This window comes from Elgaria multicarinata, chromosome 8 (assembly GCF_023053635.1).
Source record: "Elgaria multicarinata webbii isolate HBS135686 ecotype San Diego chromosome 8, rElgMul1.1.pri, whole genome shotgun sequence".
Classification (NCBI taxonomy): Eukaryota; Metazoa; Chordata; class Lepidosauria; order Squamata; family Anguidae; genus Elgaria; species Elgaria multicarinata.
The window spans coordinates 28,775,289-28,802,968 of record NC_086178.1 but is presented as its reverse complement, the minus strand read 5'-3'; the positions used below and the strand labels follow the sequence as shown (position 1 = coordinate 28,802,968).

Genomic DNA, 27,680 nt, shown 5'->3' with positions numbered 1-27,680 from the left:
ACCTTTTCCTTTTCTAGCTTAGTGATCCTGAAACTCCACGTGTTTCACTGAAATCTGTGTGGATGCTAAGCTTCGCTTCCCAATTTGTTCCTCCACACAATGATAAGCCAAGCAATTACTGCTTTATTGATTTTTCATCATGGCAAATTTAAAGTTGGTTTTTCCCTGAAAAGGCAGGGGGTGATTAAGTGTTTCCCCTCAGTTTAGTACAAGAGAGCTATGTGGCAGAATCTAATATCCTGAGGTCAACCTCTGCAGGGAGATAATACGGTGTCTTGACCACGTGTTAAGGAGAGAAATCAGGGCTACAAATGTGATAGGATATATGTGGAGACAGTTTAATTTGCTCCATTTATATGAACAATTCACGTGGTACATGCTTGGAAAACATCATATTGAAAAGGCTGGGAAATAAAGCCTATGTGAGCCAGGAAGAAAGGGTGACTACAAACAAGAGAAACATTTAATAAATTGCCCTTCAGGAAAGAGAACTGTGTTTTAAAAATAGGAACTAACATTTGTAAGTATTGCTAAAAATTACGAAATACTATATAATATTGAAGGACGGCATAGTTGGCACCAAATATAATTCTTTTGAAAAGTGTGTAATATATGTATCTGCCCTCTGGGGTATGAGGGCATTGCATTATCAATGAGTGTGCCTGCAGTTAAAATTTTGTAACATAACTTTTTAAAATCTTCCTTCTCTTGTTTATTCTCATAATCCAATGGGGTAGGAAATTTTTTAGTTCCATTTTATAGATAGGAACTGTGAAATAGTCTCACTGAGGTGGTTAATCTGTGTTTGAGCTGTATCAGTTCTGACGGTAGGTGAGAGATCACATATATGCTCCTTCATTTAAAATAAATAAATTCCTGCACATAGTAAACCAGTTTTCAGTGTGCAACACATTTTATTTTAACTTTTGTATGCCTGAAATTTTAAAATTTTGACTTTGAGACTTAGTCAATGGCAACTAATGCCCACTGGGGCTGGTGGGCCAGAGCCAAAGGGTCACTGGAGTTGGAGCCTACATCTCCTTGGCCTCTCATTGTCAGGGGTTTGCTCAAGCCCTCTCGATTTCGGGTTTTGATTCAGATTTGGAGACAACATTAGAAGAAGCCCAGCAGAGACAGGTTGTGGGGGAGGAAGTTCCTCAAGACTCCCTAGGAACCAGTGAAGAACCTTCCCTCTCTTGGGAACAAGGGCTCTGTCAGAGTCGGAGGGAGTTTTGGGATTGAGGTGGGAGGTGTCACACCAGATTGGCTGCCTGTGCTGTCACTTGGTTCTGAGCTGTGTTAGGAGAAAAAGTAGGTGGCTTCCATCACCCCTTATAGCCATCTCAATCCTCTGTTTAAGTATACCACTTGTTGCACAAAGAGTTGGCCACAGAGCTTTCAAAGTTAATGAGAATTGTCAGCAAAATTCAGTCTTGATAAAGGAGCAGTTTGTAGCAGTTGGTGTTTGGAGCAAAGAAAGATATAAGAAAAATGGTGTTTGAAACATGTAAGTCAGTCAGCCTTGCCCAACCTGGTCCCCTACCAGAAGTTTTGGTCTTCAACACACATGTAGCCCAGTCAGCATGGTCAGAAATGCTGGGGTTGTAGTCCAAACCATCTGGAGTGAACCAGCCTAATTAAACTGAAAAAGAGTTCATAAGAGTTGGGTGCTTGTCACCATTGGTGCTGTGCTGTGCTGAGAGAAAAGATGTGTGGGGTCCTCCACCTCTTATAGCCACCCCTATATAGCAGGATATGTTATAGTGACCCATCCCAGTTAAGATCTTGGTTGCTGTATTTTGAACTAACTGCCTCTTCTGGACCATCTTCAGGGGCATCCCCACATACAAAATACTACAGTAGTCTAACTAGGATGTTACCAGAGCATGGATTACTGTTGCCAGACTGTCCCTGTCTAGAATTGGTTCCAGTTGGTGTTCCAGTCTAAGCTGGAAAAGCATCCTTTCCCCCCAAGAACAGGTAACATTTCAAATGATGGAGCTCAGTCAGTAAGTACTCCTGAGCTGTGAAGCTGATCTTTAGAGTGGAAGTGCAACCCCATCCAAAAAAGGCGGAATCCTCCCTTCCTAGACCAAGGAACTATACACTCACATTGCCTCAATCGTATTGGGATTGACCTTCTGTTTATTGGCAATTATCCAGCCCAATATTCTGCTCAGATAATGGGTCAGCTCTACCACTGCCTCACCTGCATTTGTTGACATGGAGAAATTGAGCCAGAGGTGTCATCTGTATATTGCTGACACTTTACTCCAAATCCTTGGATAACCTCTCCCAGCAGCGTCATATAGATGTTAAATAGCTTGGGGGACAAGATGAAACCCTGTAGGACCCCATAGTACAAGTCTCAAAAATCTGAATAGTTGCCAGATTATCATCTGGTACCAGCCAGGTTAATGTGATTAGTAAATAAATGAATGACTGGGGGAGAGGGGTGGATGGAAAACCTGGAGGGAGGGAGAATGGGAGGGTGTGGTTGGCTGGCTGGAACCCTGAACGGAAGCATTTCACACCGCAACATTTTGTTGCAGTTCCCACTTGTTTAGAGCTGATTGTACACTTAGAGACGCAGGTGGCAATTTCCATATCCAAATGTTGCCAAACAAAGAAAAGTAGCATGTCAAGAAGAAGGCATGTCTTGACCACTTCTTCTTGTTATGCTAGCTTTTCTGGGCAGGACGATTTTTAATTGGGGATATTGAACCAAGCAACCCCCTGCCTGCATTATGAAGTAGTACAGTCTCAAGGAGGCAGCATGATATTTTTTTGAATGTGTTGACCAGCCCTTGGGTTCACTCAGATGTCCGATCTGCACAGAATTTGTATATCCTTCTACTGTGTAGATAGCAAAACTTACTCAGAGCAGTTATTCCCTTTGTCTTTCAATAGGCATTCAAGACACCAGTATATCAGAGGTATAGAAAAAAATATCTTAGACATCTTTTAAAATTTCACTAAGTAGATAGGACCCCAAGGTATTCAGTGTTGGAAACACAAGTTTGGAAAAGATCGGTTCGGCTAAAATGTAATACTAGCATGGAGGTTGGAGTTGTTTTTTAAAAAAGTATTAAATGTAATATATTAATAAATATTTTGGATATAATATGGAAACACTGTATTAACTATGCCAGTGATCAAGGAAAGCATAATAATTTGGTCAACAATAACTTTACTGTCTCTAGTCTTTTACAGCCTATAACTATTGGACTGAGAAATCTAGAATGTCCAAAAATATTTAAATGAATCAAACTTGATTCCATAGTTTTCAAAGCTTTATCATTTAACCTATAAGCTTTGGAAGTGGAGGTTTCTGAAAAGACATAGAAGACTACTTTTAAGTCCCCTTCCATTTTCCACATCCCAGAGTAGGAACCTTAGAAGCTGCCTTATACCGAGTCAGACTATTAGTCCATCTAAGTTAGGGCCTTGCTAGACGAGGCCTTAGCGCGCTTTGTGGGCCGGTTTCCCTGCTGTGCGTCCACATGACGCACAGGGGAATCCGGCCCCAGACCGTTAAGGCCTCCCTTAACGCGCCATAAGCGAAGGGATCCTGGTGGGGAGAGGGAGCACAGATGACACGGGACACACGGAGGGAGCACAGACGACACGGGACACACAGAGGGAGAGGGAGGATGGGGAAAGAGTGGGCAGGAGGCATGGGAAGGGATCAGGACCAGATGGGGGGGTTTAAGTAAAAAAAATCCTTACCTTCTCCGGAGTCTTCGGGCTGCACATGGCCTCTTTAACAACAACAACAACAAAAAATGGCCGACGCTGCAGGGCTTCCGCAGTTCCTGCGCGTCGGCCGTTTAGGAGACAGGGCGGCGCGCGCTAATGTTAGCGCGCCGTCGCCTCGCCTCCCTGCCGGCTTATCCCGGCAGGTCTAGCAAGGCCCTTAGTCTCACTAAGAGAAAGTACAAAGAGTATATTGAATTATATAAAACTGCATTAATTTCAAGTATGTTGGGCTCAGATGTTAGCAACTAAGAGGTGCATGTGAGAAACAGAGCAAGTGAGTGAGAGAAAATTTTGGGTTCTAGCCATTTTCTGTTTCATTTAATCATGAAGATGGAACACATTTTGGCAGTAACATCCACTAAAGAGTGATCTGGCAACTCTGACTTTTGTATTCAGTACCATAAGATAAAGGTCATTGTTGGGCTTTACCCACTCGTTAAAAGCATTAAGTAATATTTTACTTTCACCTGAATTACTTTCCTGTTACTTAGAAAGGGCATTCTCTTTCTCATAACTTACAGGTTCCATTGCAAGATCTGAAAGAGTTTCCCTCCTGTAAATAGATCGTTCATTTGTATCAAATAACTTTTTATTGCATAAAGCTACTTATTCACAGAACTCAGGAAAACCTCTCTCAGCTTGCTACATCAAATGCAACATTTAGAAACGTCCTTAAAAGTTGGCATACCGGAAGCTCCATTGGCCCAACAGTGGGCCATAGCTCAGTGGTGGAGAGCATGCTTTGCATACAGAATGTCCCAGATTCAATCCCTGGCATCTCTAGGTAGGACTGGAAACATTCCTGCCTGAAATCCTGGAAAACCACTGCCTGTCATTATCAACAATACTGGGCTAGATGGTCCAGTGTTTTGATTCAGTATAAGGCAGCTTCTTGTGACCAGTTCCTGCGATCTCTGAGTGGTGCATATTTAAGGTCAGCTCACACGGTATTCTGCAACGTGTAGACTGACTGAATGCTTATTCAGGTGTCCCACATGGCGAGGTGGTTATGTGGAGACACTGTCACTCAGTTTTATTAAGTTGTGCATGATGAGGCAAAAAACAAATACAGACCTTGTTGTATGCTCATGGGCAAACTCACTGAGCCACATGGCTGTCTTCAGAAACCCTTTAATTGATTTTTAGACTATGACTATTGCCAGATGAGGCTTTTGTCATGCAGTCACCTTGCCTCATCCGCAAATGCTGACATCTTCAGCTTGTAACTCTCCTATGTTTTGTTCCAGCAAAAAAATATGTTAAGGAAGAAAAGACGGGATAGTTACAGAATGACTTTTGATCAGTATCGCTAGCAGCCCTCTGTCTAGAAGCACCCTACAATTCCCATAAGTCCCATCTAGCATGACTAACAGTCAAGGATTATGAGAGTTGTAGTCCAAAGCAAGAGGACGCTAGGTTGCCTTCATCTGCTGTCCAATATATTCAACTAAAGAAAGGTGGAAGGAAATGAAAAGCACTGGGCATGCTCAGTTATATCACTGTGCTCAAGTAACAGGCTTCTTGAGGACAGCCATGTGGCCCAGTCAGTTTACCCATGAGCTTGGTCTTATATGTATGACCTTATATTTTCCTTCCCATGCCCTCACCTTTTGATCAGGCTTTTGAAATGAGGTTCACTCTTAACAGTATTTAGATTATGGCAAAGTTTAGCAAGGTAAGATACATTTTATTTGACATTTTGGATAGTTAAAGCTCACATTTTCCCCTGAATACAAGACAGAACGTGGTACAGCAGGATTCAATTGCATTAGGTCATGCCATGTAGCCCACAACACTGTAATAACTTAGAGTGCTATACTCAATGATAAGAAAATATATTTAAATGCCTTTAAGTTCATTAGGGATTGCCAAAGGTCACACTTTATGTTCAGTTAGTTTTATTGAAGTTCATTGTTATGGCAGTGACCTGAACTCTGGCTGTGTGGCCTTTAACACATAAGCATGTGTGTGAGAGTGTGTATGTGTGTATTGAAAGAAACTCAATTTTAATTTTAGGTAACATATGGTTTAGTTATTGTTTTATTAAGCAAAATCAGTCTGGCCCACTGTAAACTCTGGTAACTGACGTGGCTAACTTTGAATGAAAGAAAGCTCAAACATTCAGCAGAAATTCTCATATGATACTGTGTAAATTAAATACATATAGGGCTCCATTATACAAACAACAGGATTTCAAACTCTTCAATTGATGCCTAACAAATGGCATATTTTAATTTTTAAGCAATATCTGAGAGCCTCCAACTACACCCTTTACATCCCTGGAGAGTGTAGATGTTGCTTCATTAGGCTGACATAACCACCTGGTGTTGAATTTCCACTCTCTAGAGAATTTGTAGCATCTGGTACATACTATGATCTCCGTTTATACAGAAATTAATTCATTAATATAGTATAAGTCAGTAGAGATATTCAACTTAATATAGATGCAGCATACTATAGAAATCAGATGAACACAAAATTGCGAAGCATCTTTAGAAATACTCAATTTTAATTGGCAAGGAGTTTTGTTTGTATTCTGTGACATTGTTGTTCATGATTAACTATTAGATCATGGCCACCAGGCTCTTCATCATTTTTACTTGACCTGTTGCTAATTAGAACATATGACCTTATGTGCTTTTTAATTTGTCCGTCATACAGTAATGACTGCATTATTGCCAATTTAATATTTTCTTCCCCATCTCCTTTCCCTCTTCTCCTCTGCCTTTTAAAACTTCATTTCATGTATTTCGTCTTATTTCTGCAGTTTTCCATATTGCTAAGTTGAAGCAATTTGGATAGTGTCAGGTGGTTTTGTTTTAGTGAGTTAGGAATGTAAGGTTTGCTTGAGAAATCATTGTTTGTTGAATTAATGGGTTAATGGAGAATGAAAAATATCTATTAATATGGCATTTTGCAGGGAAGACATTTGGTGCTTCTTGAGAGCAAGAATGGGATAGGAATACCTGGGGGACTCATTGAGGCAGAAAGAGAAGTTGCAAAAATTTTGCCTGGAGGAATATTTGGATTTTTTCCCTTCCTCCCCAAATAACCCCCAGCTCACCTGTGAAATCTCACAGGCCTTTTCATAGTCTAGAATAACTACAGTCCTAGTTCTGTCTCACTATCACTAATATATATCAGAATCTCCATCTCTACCAATAAGCATAAATAACTAATAAGCATAACTAACCCGTGCTCTCACTTAAATTTGTGGTGTTCATGAAAATTTTTAGCCATGAATTTCGCTATATGGCGCTATGTCAATTACATACCTCTCTTTCAGTTCCCCATCTGTAAAGTGGGAGTAGTAGTCATGAATAAAGAATAGTAGCCACGAATAAAAAGTATTTAAGAGTGCTTTTAAGATTGACCAAAGAGAATGCTATATTTGTTTTCTTATTTTTTGCTTCAATATGCATCACTTCATACTTGCTTACAGTGAACCACGTTAGCCATTTTAATGCTTGTTCCCTCAGTTTAGAGAGGTAGTTTTGAAGATCTTTGCTGTTCCTTTTAGTTTTAACCATTGTAAATAATTCGGTGTCATCAGCAAACTTGGTCTCATCACTGCTCATCACCAACTCCAGGTCATTTATGAGCAAGTTAAAAAACACTAGTCCCATTACAATGAATTTTGGAAGTGCAATTACATTATGCTTACTCAATCTTTTTTAAAAATTTACAATGGACAGTTATCAGTCCTCTGGTATGGGGGCTGATCTTAGAGACAAGTTTCTCTAAGGGCCACCACTTCCATTTTCTCCCTATGTAGTGGCAATCTCATACTCTTTTACTTGTGAAAACCTTGACAAAATTAGGGGCATCATCGCTATGTAAAGTGATGCTCATTGAAGCAAAAACTCCCAGCTGATGGGATCTGAGGTAGTTGTGACTGACCAAGAAAGAGATATTGGGGTTGTGGTGGATAGCTCAATAAAAATGTTGACCTATTATTGTAGCTGCAGTGAAAAATGCAAATGAAAATAATAATAATCAAAAGCCAGTTAGATAAAAATGACCTCAGCCTAGCTCCTGGCAGTTATCTTTCTTCGGAACTTGGAACTTCCATTGAAGGCCGCAGTTCCGAGAAATGTTGCTAGATGGCGCCAGAGGGCAAACCGTAAGAGTGGCTTGGAGGAGCCCTCTGGCCTTCTATCTTGGAACTTCCCTAGATAGCAGTTATTTTTCTTGGTAGATGGCAGTTATTTTTCTTGGAACTTCCATAGAAGGCCCTGTAAGCTCAGAATTTTTAAACATGCAAATAGGAGAGAATGCAGAGGCAGTGGATTGGCCTATAAGTGCAAATAGGAGAGAAAATGCAAATGGCCTATAAGTGGAAATGGCCTATAATGCAAATGGTCTATAAGTGCAAACATGCAAATAGGAGAGAAGGCAGAGGCAGTGGATTGGCCTACTGGTTGGCGATGTCATTATGACATCACCAACCAGTAGGCTAATCCACTGCCTCTGCCTTCTCTCCTATTTGCATAAGTGGCTTGGAGGAGGCCTCTGGGCTTTTATATATATAGATAATAGAGAGTCGGACATATATTCTGGGAAGGGAGTTCCACAACTAAGTGCACATGACAAAAAGCTCCTGTCCCTTCTGCCCACAAATCTAATTGTTGCTGGTGATGGTCAAAGAAGTAGGGTCCCTGTAGAAGATCTTAACACTCAAGAAGGTTGGTATGAGTGCAGGTGGTTCTTCCATTTAGGACTTTAAAGGCCAAAACGAACACTTTGCATTGAGCTCGGAAGAAATTGGCAGCCAGTGCAGCTGATGCAAATGGATGTTCAAATGTCTAGCCTCCTACAGCATCAGACTGTCCCATCCTGCACTAGATGAAACTTCCAAATTGTCTTCAAAGGCAGCCCCTCTTAAAGTGTGTTACAATCGGCTAATCTGGATATAACCAGAATATGAGTAACTAAGGTGAGATCCGCTGCATCCAGATAGAATTACAGCTGGTGCAACGGTCTCAGCGGGTAAAAATCACTCCTATCTACTGCAGTCATTTTTGCCTCCACAGATAGCCCCAAGTCTAGGAAGAACTCCAAACTGCTGGTGCTGCTGAAAACATTATCTTTGCCAGAGGGACTTCATTCTTTCTAACCGTGCCTATTTTTTATAGATTTGTCTGCATTTTTATATACCCAGATGTGGGATTGTTTTAATAATAATAATAATAATAATAATAATAATAATAATAATAATAATAATAATAGAAGCCAAAGTTCTAAAGGAAAGAAAGAGAGAAAATACAACAGTAGAATGGCAGTTTGTCATGAGACCGCTGCTGTTCGTTAAATGCTGTTTTCAATTTAACAGTTATAAAAATGAGAAGTGTCCTTAATATTGGACTCTATTGATCAGAAAGGTCATGGGTAGGCTGTATATTGCATGCACTTCTCATTACAAAATAACCAGCTAGCCTAACTAAAAATGTTCTGCTTTATGAAAACCATTTTTCCTGCATTTTATGCTGAAAGAGTAATAGTTGTGGAGATTTGCTGTTGTGTAGTCTAGATATTAATAGAAATTAGGGTGCCTGAGTCTGCATTAATTTCAGGTGAGTGAAGAATTTCAGTTGAGTGAAATTCTTTGCTCCTTTAGTCAGGTATATGAGAATCTAGATTAACTAGGTTTTCAGAAACATTGCCTCTACTACATAATATATTTCTAAGTATGGCTCAGTTTAAGCCTTATATTGACTAAAGGTTAGTCTTAAAATGAGGGGGAATGCCATTTTTCTACCACCAAAGGGCATAGAGAAATGTGTATTAGTGGTTTGTTAATTTTGAAAGGCTACATACTACTTTATTTTGCCTTTCTGTTGATAATCGCAAACTACGTGGATAGCAGAAACTGGTCTTAAATACAAAGCTTTAAAAAACTGAAGTAATCGCTGTCACTTTGAAAGGATATCGTTTCAGAGTTGGATTATTTACAACACTTTTTTCACAGACCTAATGCAGCAAAGTCATAAATCTGTTTGTGAAATTACATCTGGCTTTGGAAGTACTGTGGTTTTACCAATTTATCATTGGCTTGATTGCAAGTTCAAAATTGAAGAAAATGGGCTGTGAAGGAGATTTTGTGTTAAAATACTGTTATCCTTGATGATTAGCAGAAACTGCAAGGGGCACCCACAGCTACCTCACAAGATGAAAACATAAATCCATATTATTAGTTTGATATATTTTAAAGGGTTTTTTGGGCTGAAATACCATCTTTAAGAGTCTACAGATGTTCTACAGCTGCTTTTTTGCTGGTTAGCTTAAGAGACCTTTCTCAAACCTCTGATTATTTCAGTTCATGAACGTTTCTAATTCTGTCCTTGTCCTTCCAAGTCAGGTATACCATTATATGTGTACTTTCTGCATATTTTAGGGTATTTGTCTTATGTCATTATTGTAACATGATGGCATTTTGAATAAATAGAACCCAAAGTGGTTCGTTATGGAAATAAGATCTCATAAGATTAAAGTACATAAATAAGTATCTTAACTCATCTTCAACATTTAAGTTAATTATATAAACAGTAGCTCAGCAATGCTGTGGGCAAGTTATGGGTTTTATTTAAATTCATTCTTCTTGAGAGAAGGTTTTAAATATTTTATCATTACCTGGAAGAGGTTTATTTTTGAGCTGCGAACATACTTCAGCAAATAGAACAGCATTTCATTTCTCCTTCGTTGTGCCCCCTTTCCATAGTTTTTGTACACTGAGTGAACCAGTGGCTTTTTTTGGATAAAAGTTAATTGAATGTGTATACATGTTTATCTCCTTAATTCATACCAGCATGAGATACCTGCCGATTAAAATCTATCATGGCTATAAGTATTTCATTTGAACATCTGAAGGTTAGACTTTAAATTTCCATTTATTTGCACTGTTTGGTCTATTGAGGATTTCATTTGTCAAAATTGTTAGCTCTTGGGTATTAGTTACGCAAATATCGATGTGTAGCTTTGGCCTGTTAGCTATCAATTGAAATCAGAAAATCAATGCTCTTAATAGTTCCTTATTACACAGTTGATGCATTTGCAAGGCTGAGTTGAGTACTGTCAGTGAATAATCAATTCAGTCAAAAACTATTACCTGATCACTGCCAGAAACAGTTTCTTGTAAGTATACCAATACATTATGTGAGTGCAACACCCTGTAGCATATTTAAAAAATAAGAATAAAATAAGGTCTGTTCTCATACTTACCTCAAACGAGTGGAGAAATAACATTCCTATCTTTAAAAGCGCTAGTACACTGACCACTGAGTGAAGCAGGCTGTTTGCTTTGATCCAGATTGCTGTTTGCTCGTGGTGAACAGGTACTCTGAAGGTTCCAGTGCAAGCACAGATTATAGTTGACATAAAATTGTAAAACTCCCAAAGGTAGGTATGCCCAGATAACTACAGTGGATCTACATGTGACCCATGAGCAGTCCAGGCAAACACAATCCTCCCACCCAGACACACACACGATCAGTTGTTGTTGTTGTTTGTTGGGGGGTTGTTTTTGTTTTTCTGGCATGATCAAAATGCCTGGGTGCAGCTTGTCATGTCATTCAAACCTGGGCAGCATAGGTTGTTGAGGGGGAAATAACCCTCCAATAATCCATGGGTACATGTTGCAATTTAAATAAATTTATTTTGATTGTACCAACCAGCCTAATCTGTCACACAACTGATCCTTCCTCTTTCTCTGCAATTGGCCTACAGTTACACATACACTGCAGCATGCCAGCCATTACTTGCCTTCACTGGGGCCCTACTATACAGAATATTTATGTTCTATTGTCTACCTAATGCAATCTTTAGCATTCTTAAATAAGAACTTATTCTTATTTTTCTATAAAACTATAAAACAAATAAAGATATTGAAATAAATAGACCAGAAAATACTTGTATCTTGTGAATTGATTATCCAGGGAGGACGTGGCTATGTATGAAAAGCTACACTTCAAATAAGTGGATCACAGTTATTTCTCTGCAATTTTTATAACACCTTTATAGTTCCTGCTTGCTAACCTAATGAATCACTCTGGCATCTATAAACAAGCAATCATTCTGTAAATAAAAAAACCTTTATCATTTTTTCAAAGCATAATAGAAATAGTTTTGCTCTGTCTTAGCAGTTCCACAGTTTGGCCTGGTTCAAACGTAACACTAACGTATGGTGTGGGTTGTTGAATTCCAGGTTGTCATGATGTATGAACACAGCTGTGCTAACAAGCTGTGATTTGTTAAACCATGAACCACCCGGAAAAGGGAAGTCATGGTTTGTTGTTGGGTTATGAACTCTGGGTTGTTTAAAGTATAGCTTGTTGTTACATTTGAACCCAGAACTTTGGATTGTTCATGGGTTGTTTCACTAGGCTACAGTGTGGTAAAAAAATAAATAGATCACCTGCATGCCAGTACTACAGCCCCTCAAAGGCATTTGGGATACAGGGAGGGAGCAGGAGGAGGAGGGAAACAAACAACCCAGGGATTGAGAAAACAAACCACAATTTGTTTGATTGACTGCCAGACAAACCCTGGGAAGGGCAACAAACCATGAGTTAGCATTATGTGTGAACCAGGCCATTAAATACTACTAATAAGCTAGCCCTAAGCCCTCAAACCACTTATTCAAGTGTGGCATCATTAAAATCTCCTGGTACTATACTGGTGCTTTAATAATTTCTCTTCTAGTAGGTCAAATTATTATTATTATTATTATTATTATTATTATTATTATATTATTATTATTATTATTATTATTATTATTATTATTATTATTATTATTATTATAAGATCCTATACTAGGTTTAGACATCTACAATGATTTAAGGCATTTTAATTTAAGCAGATGATTATAATTCGTACTTATTTATGTGTGTGTGTTACATTCAATAATTTTAAATTGTTCGCATTTGAGTACACTAGCTTAGGACTTTTTTTTAATATTCACAACTTTTTAACTTTTATATCTCCATATATGTCCAAACTCACACACGTAAATTAAATAGATTAATTACATTAAAAAAATATATATCAAAGGACCTTTTCTGACAACACACTAAGCCATGGTTAGCCCCCTAACTCTTTTGCAGCAAATGGTCAGTGGCCGTGTTTAAACCATGGTTATGTAGCCACCATGGTTAGAAATTATTCACATGACATGCTAAGTCATGGTTCATACAATACGCTAAGCCATAATGTTTAGCTCAAAATGCTTAACCACTGTGGCTTAGCGTGTCATCTGAACAGTGTAAGAAAAACTATAGATATATATAGATGTCTACAATACAATACAATTCCAAATCCCTATCCAAGTACAATGACTCCTGTCCAGGTTACTCATAAAGGCTATGGTGTGCTGACCATATGTCGGAATATTTGCCAGGGCAAAGGTGTCTTTGGTAATATACTCTCTCAAAAGAGGCAAAACTGTGAGATCCTCAGTCCGTTGGTACAGTTGAAGAATGTACTTTATCCTTCCACCTGTGTAATATGAGTCTCTTAGCCACCATGAGAGCCCAGATAGTCCACTGCTGCTAGCCAATGGATAATGTCCACATCGTGGGAATATAATTTAGTAATGCATGGACAGCTCTGAACTGTAATGAAGTATCCAAGATAAAATGGATAAACCTAATAATGTCTATCCACCATTGTACATGCCCACATCATATGCACCAATGATGCATTTGTCATCCCACAGCGGAAGCATCTACTGGAAGGTTATAGGTTTTTCCAAAACAGGCGCTGCATTGTCCAGCACACCCTAAACAGCCATTTCTGCTGTATAAGACATAATTTCATGTCGGGAGAAATATTGAATATCAAAGTCACAGCCACCTTCCATTGGCATGGCCGGATGTGACATTCCAGTTCCCTGTTCCTCTCCTCTCTGAATATCAAGCTTACCATATGTCAAGAGCTTTAGCTTAGGACAATTTAATGATCTACAGAATTCATTTTGTACTTCCATTCTGTCCATTTCTCTACAGATGGATCTAACAGGACTTCATATTATGAGATCAGTGAACTGATTGTCTCCTTGGCAGCTGTTACATGTGTCATAGACCATTATCTCAAGTTTCATTGTTCTTCCATTTCTGGTTCTTCTTTCCCCCCTCTTTTTATTTCCCACTGAGTACAGCATATTTTCCACTAGTTAATACATTTCCCCATATGGCAAAGGGTTTTTCAAACCCCAAACCTTCCTATATATGTAGCTAACATTCATTTGCAGTCTTACCTATTGCCATACTTTGAAGTGTTTTCTTTTATCAAGATGCTTGAATAAGTACTTTCTAACTTGAAGTGGGCAGTATGGACTGAAGCCAAGAAGGAACAGTGCTGTTTTTATAGCACATGGAAATACTATAGGGAGATAAAAATAAATCATTATTAAGAGAATTTGTATTAGAGGAAAACCTTATAGTTGTTTAGAATTTTGTTGAGAATTACAGACCAACTAGTCTGTATAACTGCTTTTTAGTTATTTCTTGCATCATCATTTTATGACATCTGGAAACAACTCAAATTGTGATGCTTTCCACACAATTTTCAGTCTTGTACACAATCTTGTTTGCAAAATTATTTTTAAAATACATTTGTTAACTAGTCTGTTATCCATTAAATAAATACAACTTTATTTTTGCTTAGTACCAATCATTTTTCAATCAGTTGCTCTAGAATTGGAGAGCAGAACATAAGTGCCATGCTGGATCAGACCAAGGGTCCATCTAGTCCAGCACTCTGTTCCCACAGTGACCAACTAGCTGTCGACTAGGGTCCCACAAACAGGACATGGTGCAACAGCACCGTCCCACCCATGTTCCCCAGCAACTGGTGTATACAAGCTTACTGCCTCTGCTACTGGAGGTAGTACATAGCCATCAGGACTAATTGCCAATGATAGCCTTCTCCAGGAATTTATCCAACCCCTTTTAAAGCCATCCAAATTGGTATCCATGACCACATCTTGTGGTAGTGAGTTCCATAGTGTAACTATGCACTGTCCTGAATCTCACACCGATCAGCTTCATAGAATGAACCCGGGTTCCAGTATTATGAGGGAGAAAAATCTCTCCCTATTCACATTCTCTACACTATTTATAATTTTGTATACTTCTGTCAGGTCTCCACTTAGGCTCCTTTTTTCCAAGGCAAACAATCCAAGCAGTTGTAACCTTCCCTCATAGAGGTGTTGCTCTAGCCCCTTGATCATTTTAGTTGCCCTTTTCTGCACTTTTTTCAGTTCTACAATATCTTTTTTAATGTGTGGTGACCAAAACTGTACACAGTATTCTAGATTTGTATAAAGGCAATATGGTACTGGCAGTTTTATTCTCAATCCCTTTTCTAATTTTGCTTAACATGGAGTTTGCCTTCTGTACAGTGGCCTCACATTGGGTTGACATTTTCATCAAGTTGTCCATCACAACCCCAAGATCTCTTTCGTGGTCAGTAACTGCCAGCTCAGATCCCATCAGGTTATAGTTGAAGTGGGATTTTTTTGTCTCAATGTGTGCATCACTTTACACTTGCTTACATTTTATTATTATTATTATTATTATTATTATTATTATTATTATTATTATTTATTTATTTATTTATATAGCACCATCAATGTACATGGTGCTGTACAGAGTAAAACAGTAAATAGCAAGACTCTGCCGCATAGGCTTACAATCTAATAAAATCATAGTAAAACAATAAGGAGGGGAAGAGAATGCAAACAGGCACAGGGTAGGGTAAGCAGGCACAGGGTAGGGTAAAACTAACAGTATAAAGTCTGCGCAACATCAACTTTTAAAAGCTTTAGGAAAAAGAAAAGTTTTTAGTTTGTTACCCACTCTCTCAGCTTGGAGAGATCCTTTCAGAGCTCCTCACAATCCCTTTTTGTTTTAACCACCTTAAATAATTTGTTGTCATTGGCACAAACTTGGCCACTTCACTGCTCACTCCTAATTCTAGATCATTTATGAACAAGTTGAAAAGAATTGGTCCCAACACGGATCACTGTGGGACCCAAATATTCCCTCTATTGGGAGAATTTACCATTTATTCCTACTTTTTGCTTTCTATTCTTTAACCAGTTACTGATCCATAAGAGGACCTCTCCCCTTATTCCATGACTGCTAAGTTTGCTCAGGAGTCTTTGGTGAGAGACTTTATCGAAGACTCTTGAGCAAACCTAGCAGTTTGCCCATCTAGTCAGGGCATGAAGGCTACTAGGAACCTCCCTGCCAGAAAGAACATTCAGCATCTCTAACTCTCTGTTGCCCTTGGGCTAGAGAATCAGAGGGAACAAAACTCTGTCCCCATCCATCAGCCAAAAAAACAAGACTGACCAATTGCAAGAACAACAGCAAGGGATGATCAGCCTGGCCCAAACTGGATATAAATGCCTGCTATAGTTCATTACTTTGTTCTGGCATTGAAGAACTGATCTCCTTTCTCTATGTTTGTCTCCACTCCCTTTCCCTTGTCTATCCTGTTTGTTTATTTTGTAAGCACAAAGGCAAGGCCTCTCTCTTTTTTTTTTTTACTGATGTGGATTGTTAAACCCTATCTACAAGAATCAAGGACTCTAGCTGTTTCTCTCTACTCTGACTAGAAGTGGCTCTCCAAGGTCCCAGGCAGAGGCCTTTCCTATTACCTGCCACCTAACTGGAGATGCCAGGGATTGAACCTGGGACCTTCTGCATACAAAGCATGTACTCTGCCACTGAAATATAGTCCTTCCTCAGCATCTGTTTTAATGCATGATTTAAAATAAACCATATATGCATAGGAAATTATCCATGACTACGGTCCCAACTAGTCCCAACGCTGTGTTCACACGGTGTATAATCCAATATGAAATAAATAATAGTCATTTCTGGAGGAAATTAGCCATGTTGTGTTTATCATTTTTTCCCAATCATATCTATGAATTTTTCCATATATATGGACAGAATCAGACGGATGCTCAGTGTTCCTTAACTGTTAACTTGTAGAAAGGGAATTTCACAAAAACAGTGAATGTCATTATGTAACATGAAACAAGTGTTAGGATCTATATATTAACTATACACTAAATGTTTTGTTAGAGATTAAAAGTACAGTCCTAGGCATGTCTAGTCACAAATTAGTCTTAATACTTTCAGTGGGGCTTACTCCCATAAGATTTCAGCCTAAATGTCATAAATAAAGTAAAAAGAAAAGAAAAGAAGGGAAATATAATCCATGGCTAAAATTGACCAAGAAAGTGAAGCAAGAAAATACACTGAGTGTATTTAAAAGATACTGTCTTAGATCACAAATAATCTGTGTTCTACACTGAATATAGAAATCCTAATGAATTTTGCTGTATATATGTAGAGCATATACTTGTTCACTCTGCTGGGAAAACAGCTGTAAGATCACAATAATATGCGAAGATCAAGGGATTCGTTGAGCCCATTTGGCGTCATGGCACCATGTTGTTGTTTTTCTATTACTTATTAATAATTTTATAGTAAAAGTGAAAATACAATATTTCTATGATTATAATAAACTGTGATATGTTTATAATTTATAAACACTGTACTTGAATATTTACATATCTGTCTGCTATAGATTTTCCTGAAATGTATTTAACCATAAATAATTTTGATTTTTTGTTTCATTTAAATAAATCTGCTCCTGTATCCTTCTGCGGTAACTGTCATTCTTTGCCAGTCTGGATTCAGGGATGCAATTCGGTGGTAGCTAAACATGGGCCCTGACTTTGCTCCTGTGGCATATAAATTTTAGTCCTTCCTTCCCCAACAGTCTTGGTGATTAAAACTTATTTTCTTTGTGTCATTGAACTTAACGAGAACTGCTGAGAATTGCACCAGCTCCTGTCTGCATAGCTTCTCAGTGAGCTCATTGCCTGTTTTTATATATGGTTATAATCTGACCCTTTTAATAAATTTCTCCATTTGTATTCCCATTCTGACTACCTGTTTACAATATGGTGTGTATGTGTATATAATCAAGAATATGTGCATGCTTTATATGTGTTATGTACTATACAGGCATACCCATGCCAAGTGGACATACTATATAAAGCTCTTTTTTACTATATAGATATAAAAGATAGAAGAAGCTAGTAATTGCCTTTAAGATCAGAGCATAAAGCATTACCTTGGATTTTACAAGGCCAGCCAGCAACAAAAGAGCAGTAATTTATGAGCTCAGTGTAAAAGAATAGCATAATTGCATTAAAAATTAATGCTAATGAACACTAAAATGGGGAAGGTGGTTATGATGAAAGTTTGTATTCATCTTCCCTGGTTTGAATGATGGCTAGTGGCTTGATTAATGGCTTAATTTCTATCAATTAGCGGGGAAAAATCTCCTACGAGACAAGGGTAAATTGAGCATTGAATTACATATCGTGCTTTTGTGTGCTGAGAAAAAAGAGCTGAGTATCTCTGATATTAGCCACAGTGACAAATGTGGTGTGTCCCACTATGTCTGCATTAACTCTCCTGACAGGCTGGTTGTGTGTGGTTATGGGGTGTTTGGAGATGGCTGGCAGACAACATTCACTGGCAAGTTCCTGTGAAACCTACAGCTCTTCCATCTATAGAATTTTAATTAGAGTCAATAAGATTTTGAGAATTAAAATGGACAGCTAGCAGCAATAGCAGAGGCTGCAGTCTGGCCTGTTCATGTGCTGCCGATGAAACTTTCTTCTTTCTCTCTCCCTGTAAAAGCAGCAAACAACCAGCAGCCTTAAGGACATTATTGATGTCTCCTTCCATTTTATTCTCTGATTTTTAAAGATTTCTTTATAATTGTTTTATGTGAATACTACTTGGATAGCTGGAAACACTGCGTTAACATTGGTGTGAATATATCTTAATAATTTAGCTAAAAGAGAAATACATCTGTGCAAAAATGGACTCCTTGCAGCAATCTATGTGTGATTTGATCTATGTATTTGTGGGCCAATATAGGCAGGGGGAAGAGTTATGAAAAACAAAAGTTCAACAGGCTTTGGCTGAGTTCCCCCTCCCCCAAATTTTGTACTTCTGCCACTCACAATCTAAGGCGTAGCATGAAAGACTTGATGTGTCAAAGCCTATCTTGGTGCTCACATTGAAAGGGAGGATTCAACAGTTTTTTGGCTGAGCTTTGGGTTGTAGAGAGTGTGCCTCACTGCTGTTCCTGGCCCCTCTGTCCTTACTCAGTTCAAAATATGTGACCTGTTTCTGTTTTGTTTTTAAGTTGCTGACTGAACGTTTTAATTGAGTAGCACTAATTTGTGTTGGGAGGGGCTTTTATAGAACTAGGACTACCTCTTCTCCTTGCCTCTACAGATGTTGCTTGGCATGGGATAAGATAGAAATCTGAAGGGTAGGGACTACCTTTCTTATGGTAAACTTCCACAGCCTGTGACATTTCTCCCTCACCTCCACATATTCCTGTCCTCCTGATCTGCCCCTTATTCTCATTAGAAAGGTAAAACAAAAGCTTTTTAGCTGAGCTTTGAGAGCTTTGAGTCGCAACCCCTATATATGTTTGCTGACACTTGTAGGACTTATTTCTCTCTAAACATGCATAGGATTGCATCCTTGGTCACTTAAAACTATCTTGTACAAAGATTTGTAATAGATCTGACAAAAATGCCAAAGGCTGAGGTTGTTTGAAACATCATGGAACTGGAACCTTATTTTCTTTTGGTACAAAATTCAAAAGTGCCCCCCCCCAAAAGTCAAATTCTCCCCCTCTCCAAGTATTCTTATAAAATATAACATGAATGGATAATTTGTTTTTTCAGAGATCAACTGATTAATTTTCTATTATATGTACATTGCAATCTTAAATATTCATGCATAGCCAGCATTTGAATTATAAAAGCATTCATACACAAAACAGGAATAGGAAACAAGAGCTTATGAGCTCCTGGGCAGTTAAGAAAAGTGAAATAATGAAGAAAAGCCTCCTTCTGACTTATGTCTGTATCAGATTGTGAGTTTTTTATCCTATATGCACAAAAACATTTGCACATTTTCCCAAATGTACAAATCAGTTGTGTGAATTTGTGAAAAATACACATTTTCCCTTTGATTAAAGTGTGTGTGCGCACATTTTTCAAAACTTAAACTAACTTCTTATACATCCCTAGTGTGTGCATGTGTTTATGCTCACATGAAATACATATAGTTTTTCTCTTTCCCTGTTTCCGTTCAAAATAAGTCTAAAACATGCAACAAGCTGAAAGAAGTAGGGAAGGAGAATAGTCTACTGAAACAAGTAGTAAGATGTGAGGGCAAGGAAAGGATGGTAGCAGGAGCTAAGTGGTTGAAAGGTACTGTTGCTTAGCGAGAAGGACGTTTTTGTTGTGGAGAAAGTGAGCTTAGGTGAAGAAATTGAGCTTCTGTCTCTGGATTTCAGGATACAATTCTCTTTCAAGTTTTAAAAACCTTAGGTACAAAAAGGCATTAACAAATTCACTTGAGCCTGTCTCATGTCGAAAATCCAAATGCACTTCAAGGCACTGCCAATGTCCGCATAACACACCAGATCTGACGTCCACATTCAGACTGCCATAGACTGCCACAGTCTATGCCACACATTGCCCTGACAATGCAATAGTGCCACTGAGTAGACTATAAGTCACACACTGTACTGAATCATTCCTGTTTTATCAATGCTTTCTCAGATTCCAACTTCAGCTCCATCATCTAAATCACAAAGATGATGAATTAGCAGTCCATCCACATTTTCTGTATCTGTTGAAGTTGTATTGATGCTTACTTATAGGTGTTAATGCCTTTTTTTTCCTTTAGTAAACCTAGATCAGCTATTAGAAAATTATCCGGTAAACATATCGTGGCATACCATTTTTGCATATAAGACCTTATTTAACTAAGACTAGTTCACAGAATATTCAGTCTTCTATCATTTTGTATGGTTGTATAGAATTTGATTTCTTTACTTATGCTTGAAGTTCCGTATTTGTCTCTTGTGAACTTTAATAGCCACTGAAATAGTTGTCCTTTTAGTTATAGGAACAGCATATACATTAAAGGTACTTATGATGATAAGGTTTACAAAAACAAATTACAACCAGATGAATATTCTTAAGTCAAAAGGAATTACCTTCTTGTGGGTGTGCGTATTTTGTTTAGTTTTTTAAAGGTGTATTTTGGATACTAAATACAAGCCCCTAAAGCTCTTGTGCCATGTACTGTGGTTTAACTGGTAATGCAGTGCCACCTGCTGTTTTCAGGTCCCCATTACAGAATTATTGTGTTGATCTACTGAGATAAACCATGTGTTTGGAAAAGACAGATTGAAATTGAAGCATATATCACATGAACATCTTGCTAAACCTCCTGCAGAACTGTATAGATAAGTTTCCCATTGTATGCATACTTCTCCTATTATTCCCACCACTTTTGATAATAAGATAAAAAGAGCAGAGCAACTAGGAGCAAGCTTAATTGTGATTCTTATAGAAGGAATGATTTATGTATGAAAAATGGCATCAACAGTCACTAATACAAATAGTTCTGTATTTTCAGTCTGACCAAAGTGAAAGGACTTGCTGTCCAATGAGTTAGTATTGATTTTTTTGTCTGAACCCTCTTAGCTTTCTGACTCCATTATTTTTTATTTTACTATGAAATATATATCCTTTCCACTGACATCTGACAAACATTATATGGAAGTCATTTTATCTACCAATAATGTGTTTGTCAACAATATTGTAGACTAATGGATACAGCTTCCTTCCAGTCCATTTTTATCCAATTAATGTCACTGAAATAATTCAGGAAAACATTCTGTGACTTTGTTTCTCTTGGGAAACCTGTCCTCAGATTGCGTCTGTCATTCGCATTAGAGCACTCACAAATATCAAAGGTCATACCCATGTCTACTCGTGGTTTCCCACTGAATATTTAATATTGCAAAAACAACCACATATGTTGGTTGCATGTGACAATGTACATACGGTGTGTATACATTTTCCTATACAGATGTGATATCTGTCATTGGTGTAAGAAAACTAACATGTGTGAATCAACCCTTAGACACAGATATGCATGAAAATCTAAGGCAGTTTTGTGTTATGTGTCTGCTTGTTGAGTATGCTTGAGAATAAAATCTACAAACCATTTCTATCATAGGAGTGATTTGCAAGCATACTCACAGGCCACATAGTGGTTTATTAATGGGAGAGAATAGGCAACATGTAACTTTAAGGGTACTTTTGGCAATACTTAATGCTAAATACGTTGATTCTTCAGCACCCAAGGATTTGTTTTATCCATTCTGATCTATATATAGATTCTTTCCCACCACTTCCTGTTGTCATACCATTAGTAACAGCAGCATTCAATGGGTACATAACCAAATACTCCATGTCAGTAAGCCACCTGATCTAGTCTTCTGGGTCTAACATAGCTTGAGAGGAAAGTGCAGTAGCAGTGCTAAATTTATTTCTATTGCTGAGTATGCCAGCATTAGGTTTTTCAATTTTTCCTGGTCATTTGACTGACGGAGTACGGCTTTAAAATATACATTGTGCAATATTGTTTTGTCTGCCGCTAAACAAAGCTTTTACATATTATCAAACATACTTATAATCATATAATCAAACATACATATAATCAAACATACTTCAAATACTTAGGTTGTCACACAGAGGAGGGCCAGGTTCTCTTCTCGATCATCCCAGAGTGCAGGACAGAGATTAACAGGCTGAAGTTACAGGAAGTCAGATTCCGGCTGGACATCAGGAAAAACTTCCTGACTGTCAGAGCAGTATGACAATGGAACCAGTTACCTAGGGAGGTTGTGGGCTCTTCCACACTAGAGGCATTCAAGAGGCAGCTGGACAACTATCTGTCAAGTATGATTTAAGGTATTCCTGCAGTGAGCAGGGGATTGGACTCGATGGCCTTATAGGCCCCTTCCAACTCTACTATTCTATGATTCTATGATTCTATACATGTATTGTTTGCCTGAATAATTGGTGTACTTCAAACCATATGGAATAGACATTTTAAAGAATAATTAGGATTCTAATACTTTTTAAGAAAGGTTCCTAAAAGAAGCGTAGATGATGAATCATGGCTGCTCTTTCTCAACATAGTTTCAGTTTGGCCACAAACCTCTTCTAACAATCAAATATCAAGAACCTTGTGTTCTTCTTCATGGTCAGTACTTGTATTCTGTTGCATCTTTTTGATCCTGTTGATACATACTTCCTTGGTTTTATTAATTTCATTTCTATCCAAAGTGAAAAATGCAATATTCATATTTCTCAAAATGAAACTCAGAAGAAATGAATGAGTCTGTAAAATTATTATTTTTCTAATTCTACAATATTATTCAACTATTTCAGTTGTTTAAAAGTTTGAAAAACATTTTAAAATGTTGCATGGAAACATTGTTAGAATATTAACGTAGTATACATGAATACAATATGGATACTTTCAGAGAACTGATTTTGGAATATAGTGGGCTCTATATAGAATCAGCCATCATTGTATAGCGATTCTCAGAGTGCTAGGTAGGCCTCCTTGAGAATCTCAGACTTGCCAGATGGTAGATGAGATTTTTATTGAGTCAAGAGATAAATACCCAATCTCTACTCCTTCCAAGCATTATACTGAACTTTTTGTGTGGCCTTGGTGTGTGTGTACTTTTATTGCAACAAGAGTCAAACTAACCATTAATAGATGCTTTGTAAGCGGTGCCATCCTGCACTGCATAAGTGGTGTAAGAGGCAAAAATTCCAGTGTCATTGTCCAAGGAGTTGCTTTAGCCTTCCCATTCTTTTTTTCTGAATAAAGCAAGAATAGTTTCTCCTTGACAAACCATAGCTTGCCTCAGATTTTTCTGTTTCCTGAGCAGAAGCAATACTTTAGAAGAATATTGCACTGTGCTGATCTTAAGCTTATGCTAAACCGTATTGACATTATACCCTCTTCCATAGACCAAACCAGCCTCGTAGAGCAAGTGAAACGAGTAAAAGAAATTGAAGCAATTGAATGTGACTCCTTTGTTCCACAGACATTCAGATCAAGTAAAGAAGTCAAAAAGGTAGGTTTTCAATCTCCTTTCTTTGCATAGAGCCCCTTGTGAGCTGATGCAAAGCTGGTATATTAATGCAATTTACATTGACGTTGACATTGACTGTTCATACTAGTAATCCTAATTTCCAGTCATCAGAAATCAGACAAATATAGATCCCAGTCATGATGTGATACTGTATTTAAATATGGTACATATTTTAACCATTCATGAATATGTTTTTGTCAACAATAATGCACTCAATTTGTATATATATTTCTAGTAGCAGTGGAATACAGAATCCATTGTAAATGATTTTGGCACAGTTATCATATTTTATATATTGCAATAAAAAGTATTAATGGCCTGGATCCAGAGAAGCAAAAGGTTTATTCTATTTGCATATGAGGGCTTTTGTTTCCCCTTTCCAGTAGCGATGCCCTAATAACACACACACACCCTACCACCAAAAAAGGGACTGGGTCATCTGGAACACCATGCCATGTAGTGTGAGACAAAATTAGCACACACACTCCACCTACATGCAGAGTGGGTTTTGTAGATCTTTATGAATATCTATTTACAAATACAGACAGTACAGATTAAAAACAATTACTATTCTGGAGAAGTTTTGGTTAATTGAAATGATAAAGCTCTTTCACACAGAGTTGTGGGTTTGGAAATAGGTTGAACAGGCCGGAGCTTTTCAAAATGTTACTATCTTCTGAGATAGTTACTTTCCCCCAACACTGAAATTAAATACTATGTCAGGATAAATGCGCCCCCTGTACTGTACAAAGGGTCAGTGTGGAACGGTACATTTTGGTGCATGCTCAGCAAACTGATAAATTCTGTTTGAGTTAGTTTTTTAATACTCATGCTGCTCCTCACACATTCTCGGACACATATTTTTCTGATGTGGATGTTCAGTCTCTGGCACAACCATCTCCAGCTTGGTGCCCTCCGGATAGTTGGACTCCCATAATCCCACAGCCATATCAATCTACTGCCACAAGTTGATGATGTTTCAAACTACTCAGGGCAGAATTAGTTTGACTATAAAGATTATTTTGTGAATGTTATTCTGATCCCCCTTTTAGGCAACAGAATCTGTTGAAGTGAAGAGTGAACCAGCAACAGCAGAAGTGGTAAATGTTGGTCTGAGTGCTACAGAAAAAGAATCCATGCCTGGAATTATTCCTACTGCTATCAAATACCAAGATGAGAACTCACTTGCCCATCCCAATGTAAGTGTAGTGAAAAACATTATGAAAGACATTGACTAACAAAGTTTATATAGAGGGGGAGAGGCAAGGTTACGCGATTTATGTATCTATATGTAGACACTGTTCTTTTTAAAAAGGGGGGTCTAACAAAGAACTTTCAGAAAACTAAAACTCATAGCATGAACAGTAAAGTGTAAAAGAAGATTCCAGTTACTATAACCAGGCTAATGGACGATCTAACTGTTTTCCAAGGCATTCTTGCAATTTTCTTTGAACAAAGACAGGGATTCTAGCCAGAATCCATCTGGCCAGAATTCATAGAGCCATGCAGCTAGTATCTTACCCCTATGCCTGTGCTGACTGGAGCACTGGGATTAGATCATATAACTCTGATCTTATACCAACTAAGCCAGTTGCCTATTTATTTCCAGGCTCAGTTTATCCTGGTTTTAGCCTTTAAAACCTTAATCAACCTGATACCAGAATTTGCTTAAGACTTGCCTTCTCCCATACGAACCGGCCTAAAACTCAGTCTCAAGAGTTCCTGCTGTCTGTCCTGTCACCATTAAGAGGTTTAGCAGATGGGACAGGACCTTTTTGATGGTGGGGCTGAAACGTTGGGATGCCCTTGTGATGAGATCCTTCAGGCAAGCCGAGAAGTCAACCACCTCTATAGCTTTTTAGCAGATGAAGTGGTATAGCTTTGGCTATTGGGTGGTATAGAAATGCAGTAAATTAATTAATTAAATAAATAATATATAAATGTAAATAATAAATAAATGTACTTATACACAGGAACATTTACCTTTACTGCTACTACTACATAAATTCCACAGCTGATCATCCTCAGGGGTCCTTCTCCGCGAGCCCCTGCCAAAGGAAGTGAGGCAGGTGGCTACCAGGAGGAGGGCTTTCTCTGCTGTGGCACCCCGGCTGTGGAATGAGCTCCCTAAGGTGGTTCGCTTGGCACCTACATTATATGCTTTTAGACGCCGGGTGAAGACCTTTTTATTCTCCCAGCATTTTAACAGTCTATAACTAAATTTTAACTTGGTGTTTTAAATTGGTAATTTTGCATTGCTGCTGTTTTTATCTGGTTGAGCTTTTATATTGTATTTTATATTATGGTTTTATACTTTGAATGTTTTTAATTTTTGTGAACTGCCCAGAGAGCTCCGGCTATTGGGCGGTATAGAAATGTAATAAATAAATAAATAAATCTCAAGCAGTCAAAATATGTTTTGGGCTAAGCCTTATTTATTTATCACATTTGTATACAAGGTGCTCAAACACATGTTTTTAGATTAATCCTGTGAGGTAGGCTAAGCTGAGAAAAAGTGGTTTTCTCAGGCCCATCTGATTTGCTTCACAGCTTACGAAAAATCTAAACCTAGATTTCTCACATCCAAACTTAATAATATATTATACAGGTCCTGATAAGCTCTGGCTTTAAGTAAGCCCTGCCACACTTCGCTGGGATTGAACAGTCCCTGCTCATTGTATATAGGGCATAGTATAGTATAGTCTGTCATTCATACATAAAACTTTTCTACCATGGCGTGTAAAGGCTAAGATACTTGAGGAAGCACCTGCCTTCCTGAACTTCCTTCCTAATTCGCTTTAGACTTTGCAAACACTCTTCACTTGCCACAACAGAGATATCTGCAAGTCTAGAGAGAGGCATGAAGGATTCAGTCATCTGATACGGAGATTAATTTCTAATCGGAGGTGGCAGGCTTCAATCCTACCTAGATGTGTGGCTACTGAATGTACTTAGTGCCACACATAGTTACTTAGTAGTGAGGAAAAGCTATTGTACATTACCTACTGCAGTATTGATTGCTTGATGTTTCTGGCAATGAATGTCACAGGGTATTTCCAATCCTCTCAAACCCCAATCTCAGTTGTACCTTTTTCCCTTCTCTTGTAGCTCTTTGTTGACAAGGCAGAAGCAGAAGAAAGATGGTTCCAGAGACTGATTGCTCTTCGACAAGAGAGGCTAATGGGCAGTCCTGTGGCTTGAGTGAATTAAATAGTCTACAGAATTTCACTGTCTTCTGTTCTATAAAATCCCAGTGGTAAAATTGGATGAGTGTTGAAATAAATATGGCCAATGAGAAAAGGAAGATTTTAACCTGGCCTCTATTTGATGCCGATGTTGTTTTAATTCATTACTGTAATAATGTAACTATGTGTACTCTGAATGCCTGGTCCTTGCTTCACAGGTAAAATGAAGGTGGAATAAGAAAGAGCATCAGAAGAACTGCTGAGGCATTATCCTGAAGGCAGTCAAGAGGCCTTGTCTATGCTTTCTGATGGTATCCAGGCCTATTAGAAAAAAATAACAAGTGTCTTCCCGCAAGCTGTTTGCCAACTGTGATACAATTTCTTTATATTGAAATCTTGAAAATTAAAAGTTACCCAGAATGAGACATCTATCAGTAGAAAACTTTAAAATGTATACCACTCTCTCTCAAAAGAAGCAAGCAAATCTGAGTTTTTCTGTTCTTTGACATTGATATTATTAAAGTTTAATCATATGCTTTGCTGTCTGTGCAACAATTTACTGTGAATACAGAACACAGGCTAATAGAGGGAAATGAAGAAGTTATCATTTGGCTATTTTTAAAGAAAACATATTTCCTTGTTATCATT

General features: G+C 38.1%; 1 protein-coding gene across 3 annotated transcripts in view; it reads left to right on the top strand.

Moving 5' to 3' along the window:
- RSRC1 (arginine and serine rich coiled-coil 1) overlaps positions 1–27,571 on the top strand; it is a 228,639-nt gene extending 201,068 nt beyond the window's left edge. For all 3 annotated transcript variants that reach the window (XM_063132049.1, XM_063132048.1, XM_063132050.1), the window contains exons 8-10: positions 23,723–23,829; positions 24,900–25,046; positions 26,956–27,571. In XM_063132049.1, coding sequence (XP_062988119.1) covers positions 23,723–23,829; positions 24,900–25,046; positions 26,956–27,048 — 347 coding nt within the window. In that variant the 3' untranslated portion in view covers positions 27,049–27,571. The remainder of the gene's footprint in view (positions 1–23,722; positions 23,830–24,899; positions 25,047–26,955) is intronic.
- The last annotated feature ends 109 nt before the right edge of the window (positions 27,572–27,680 follow it).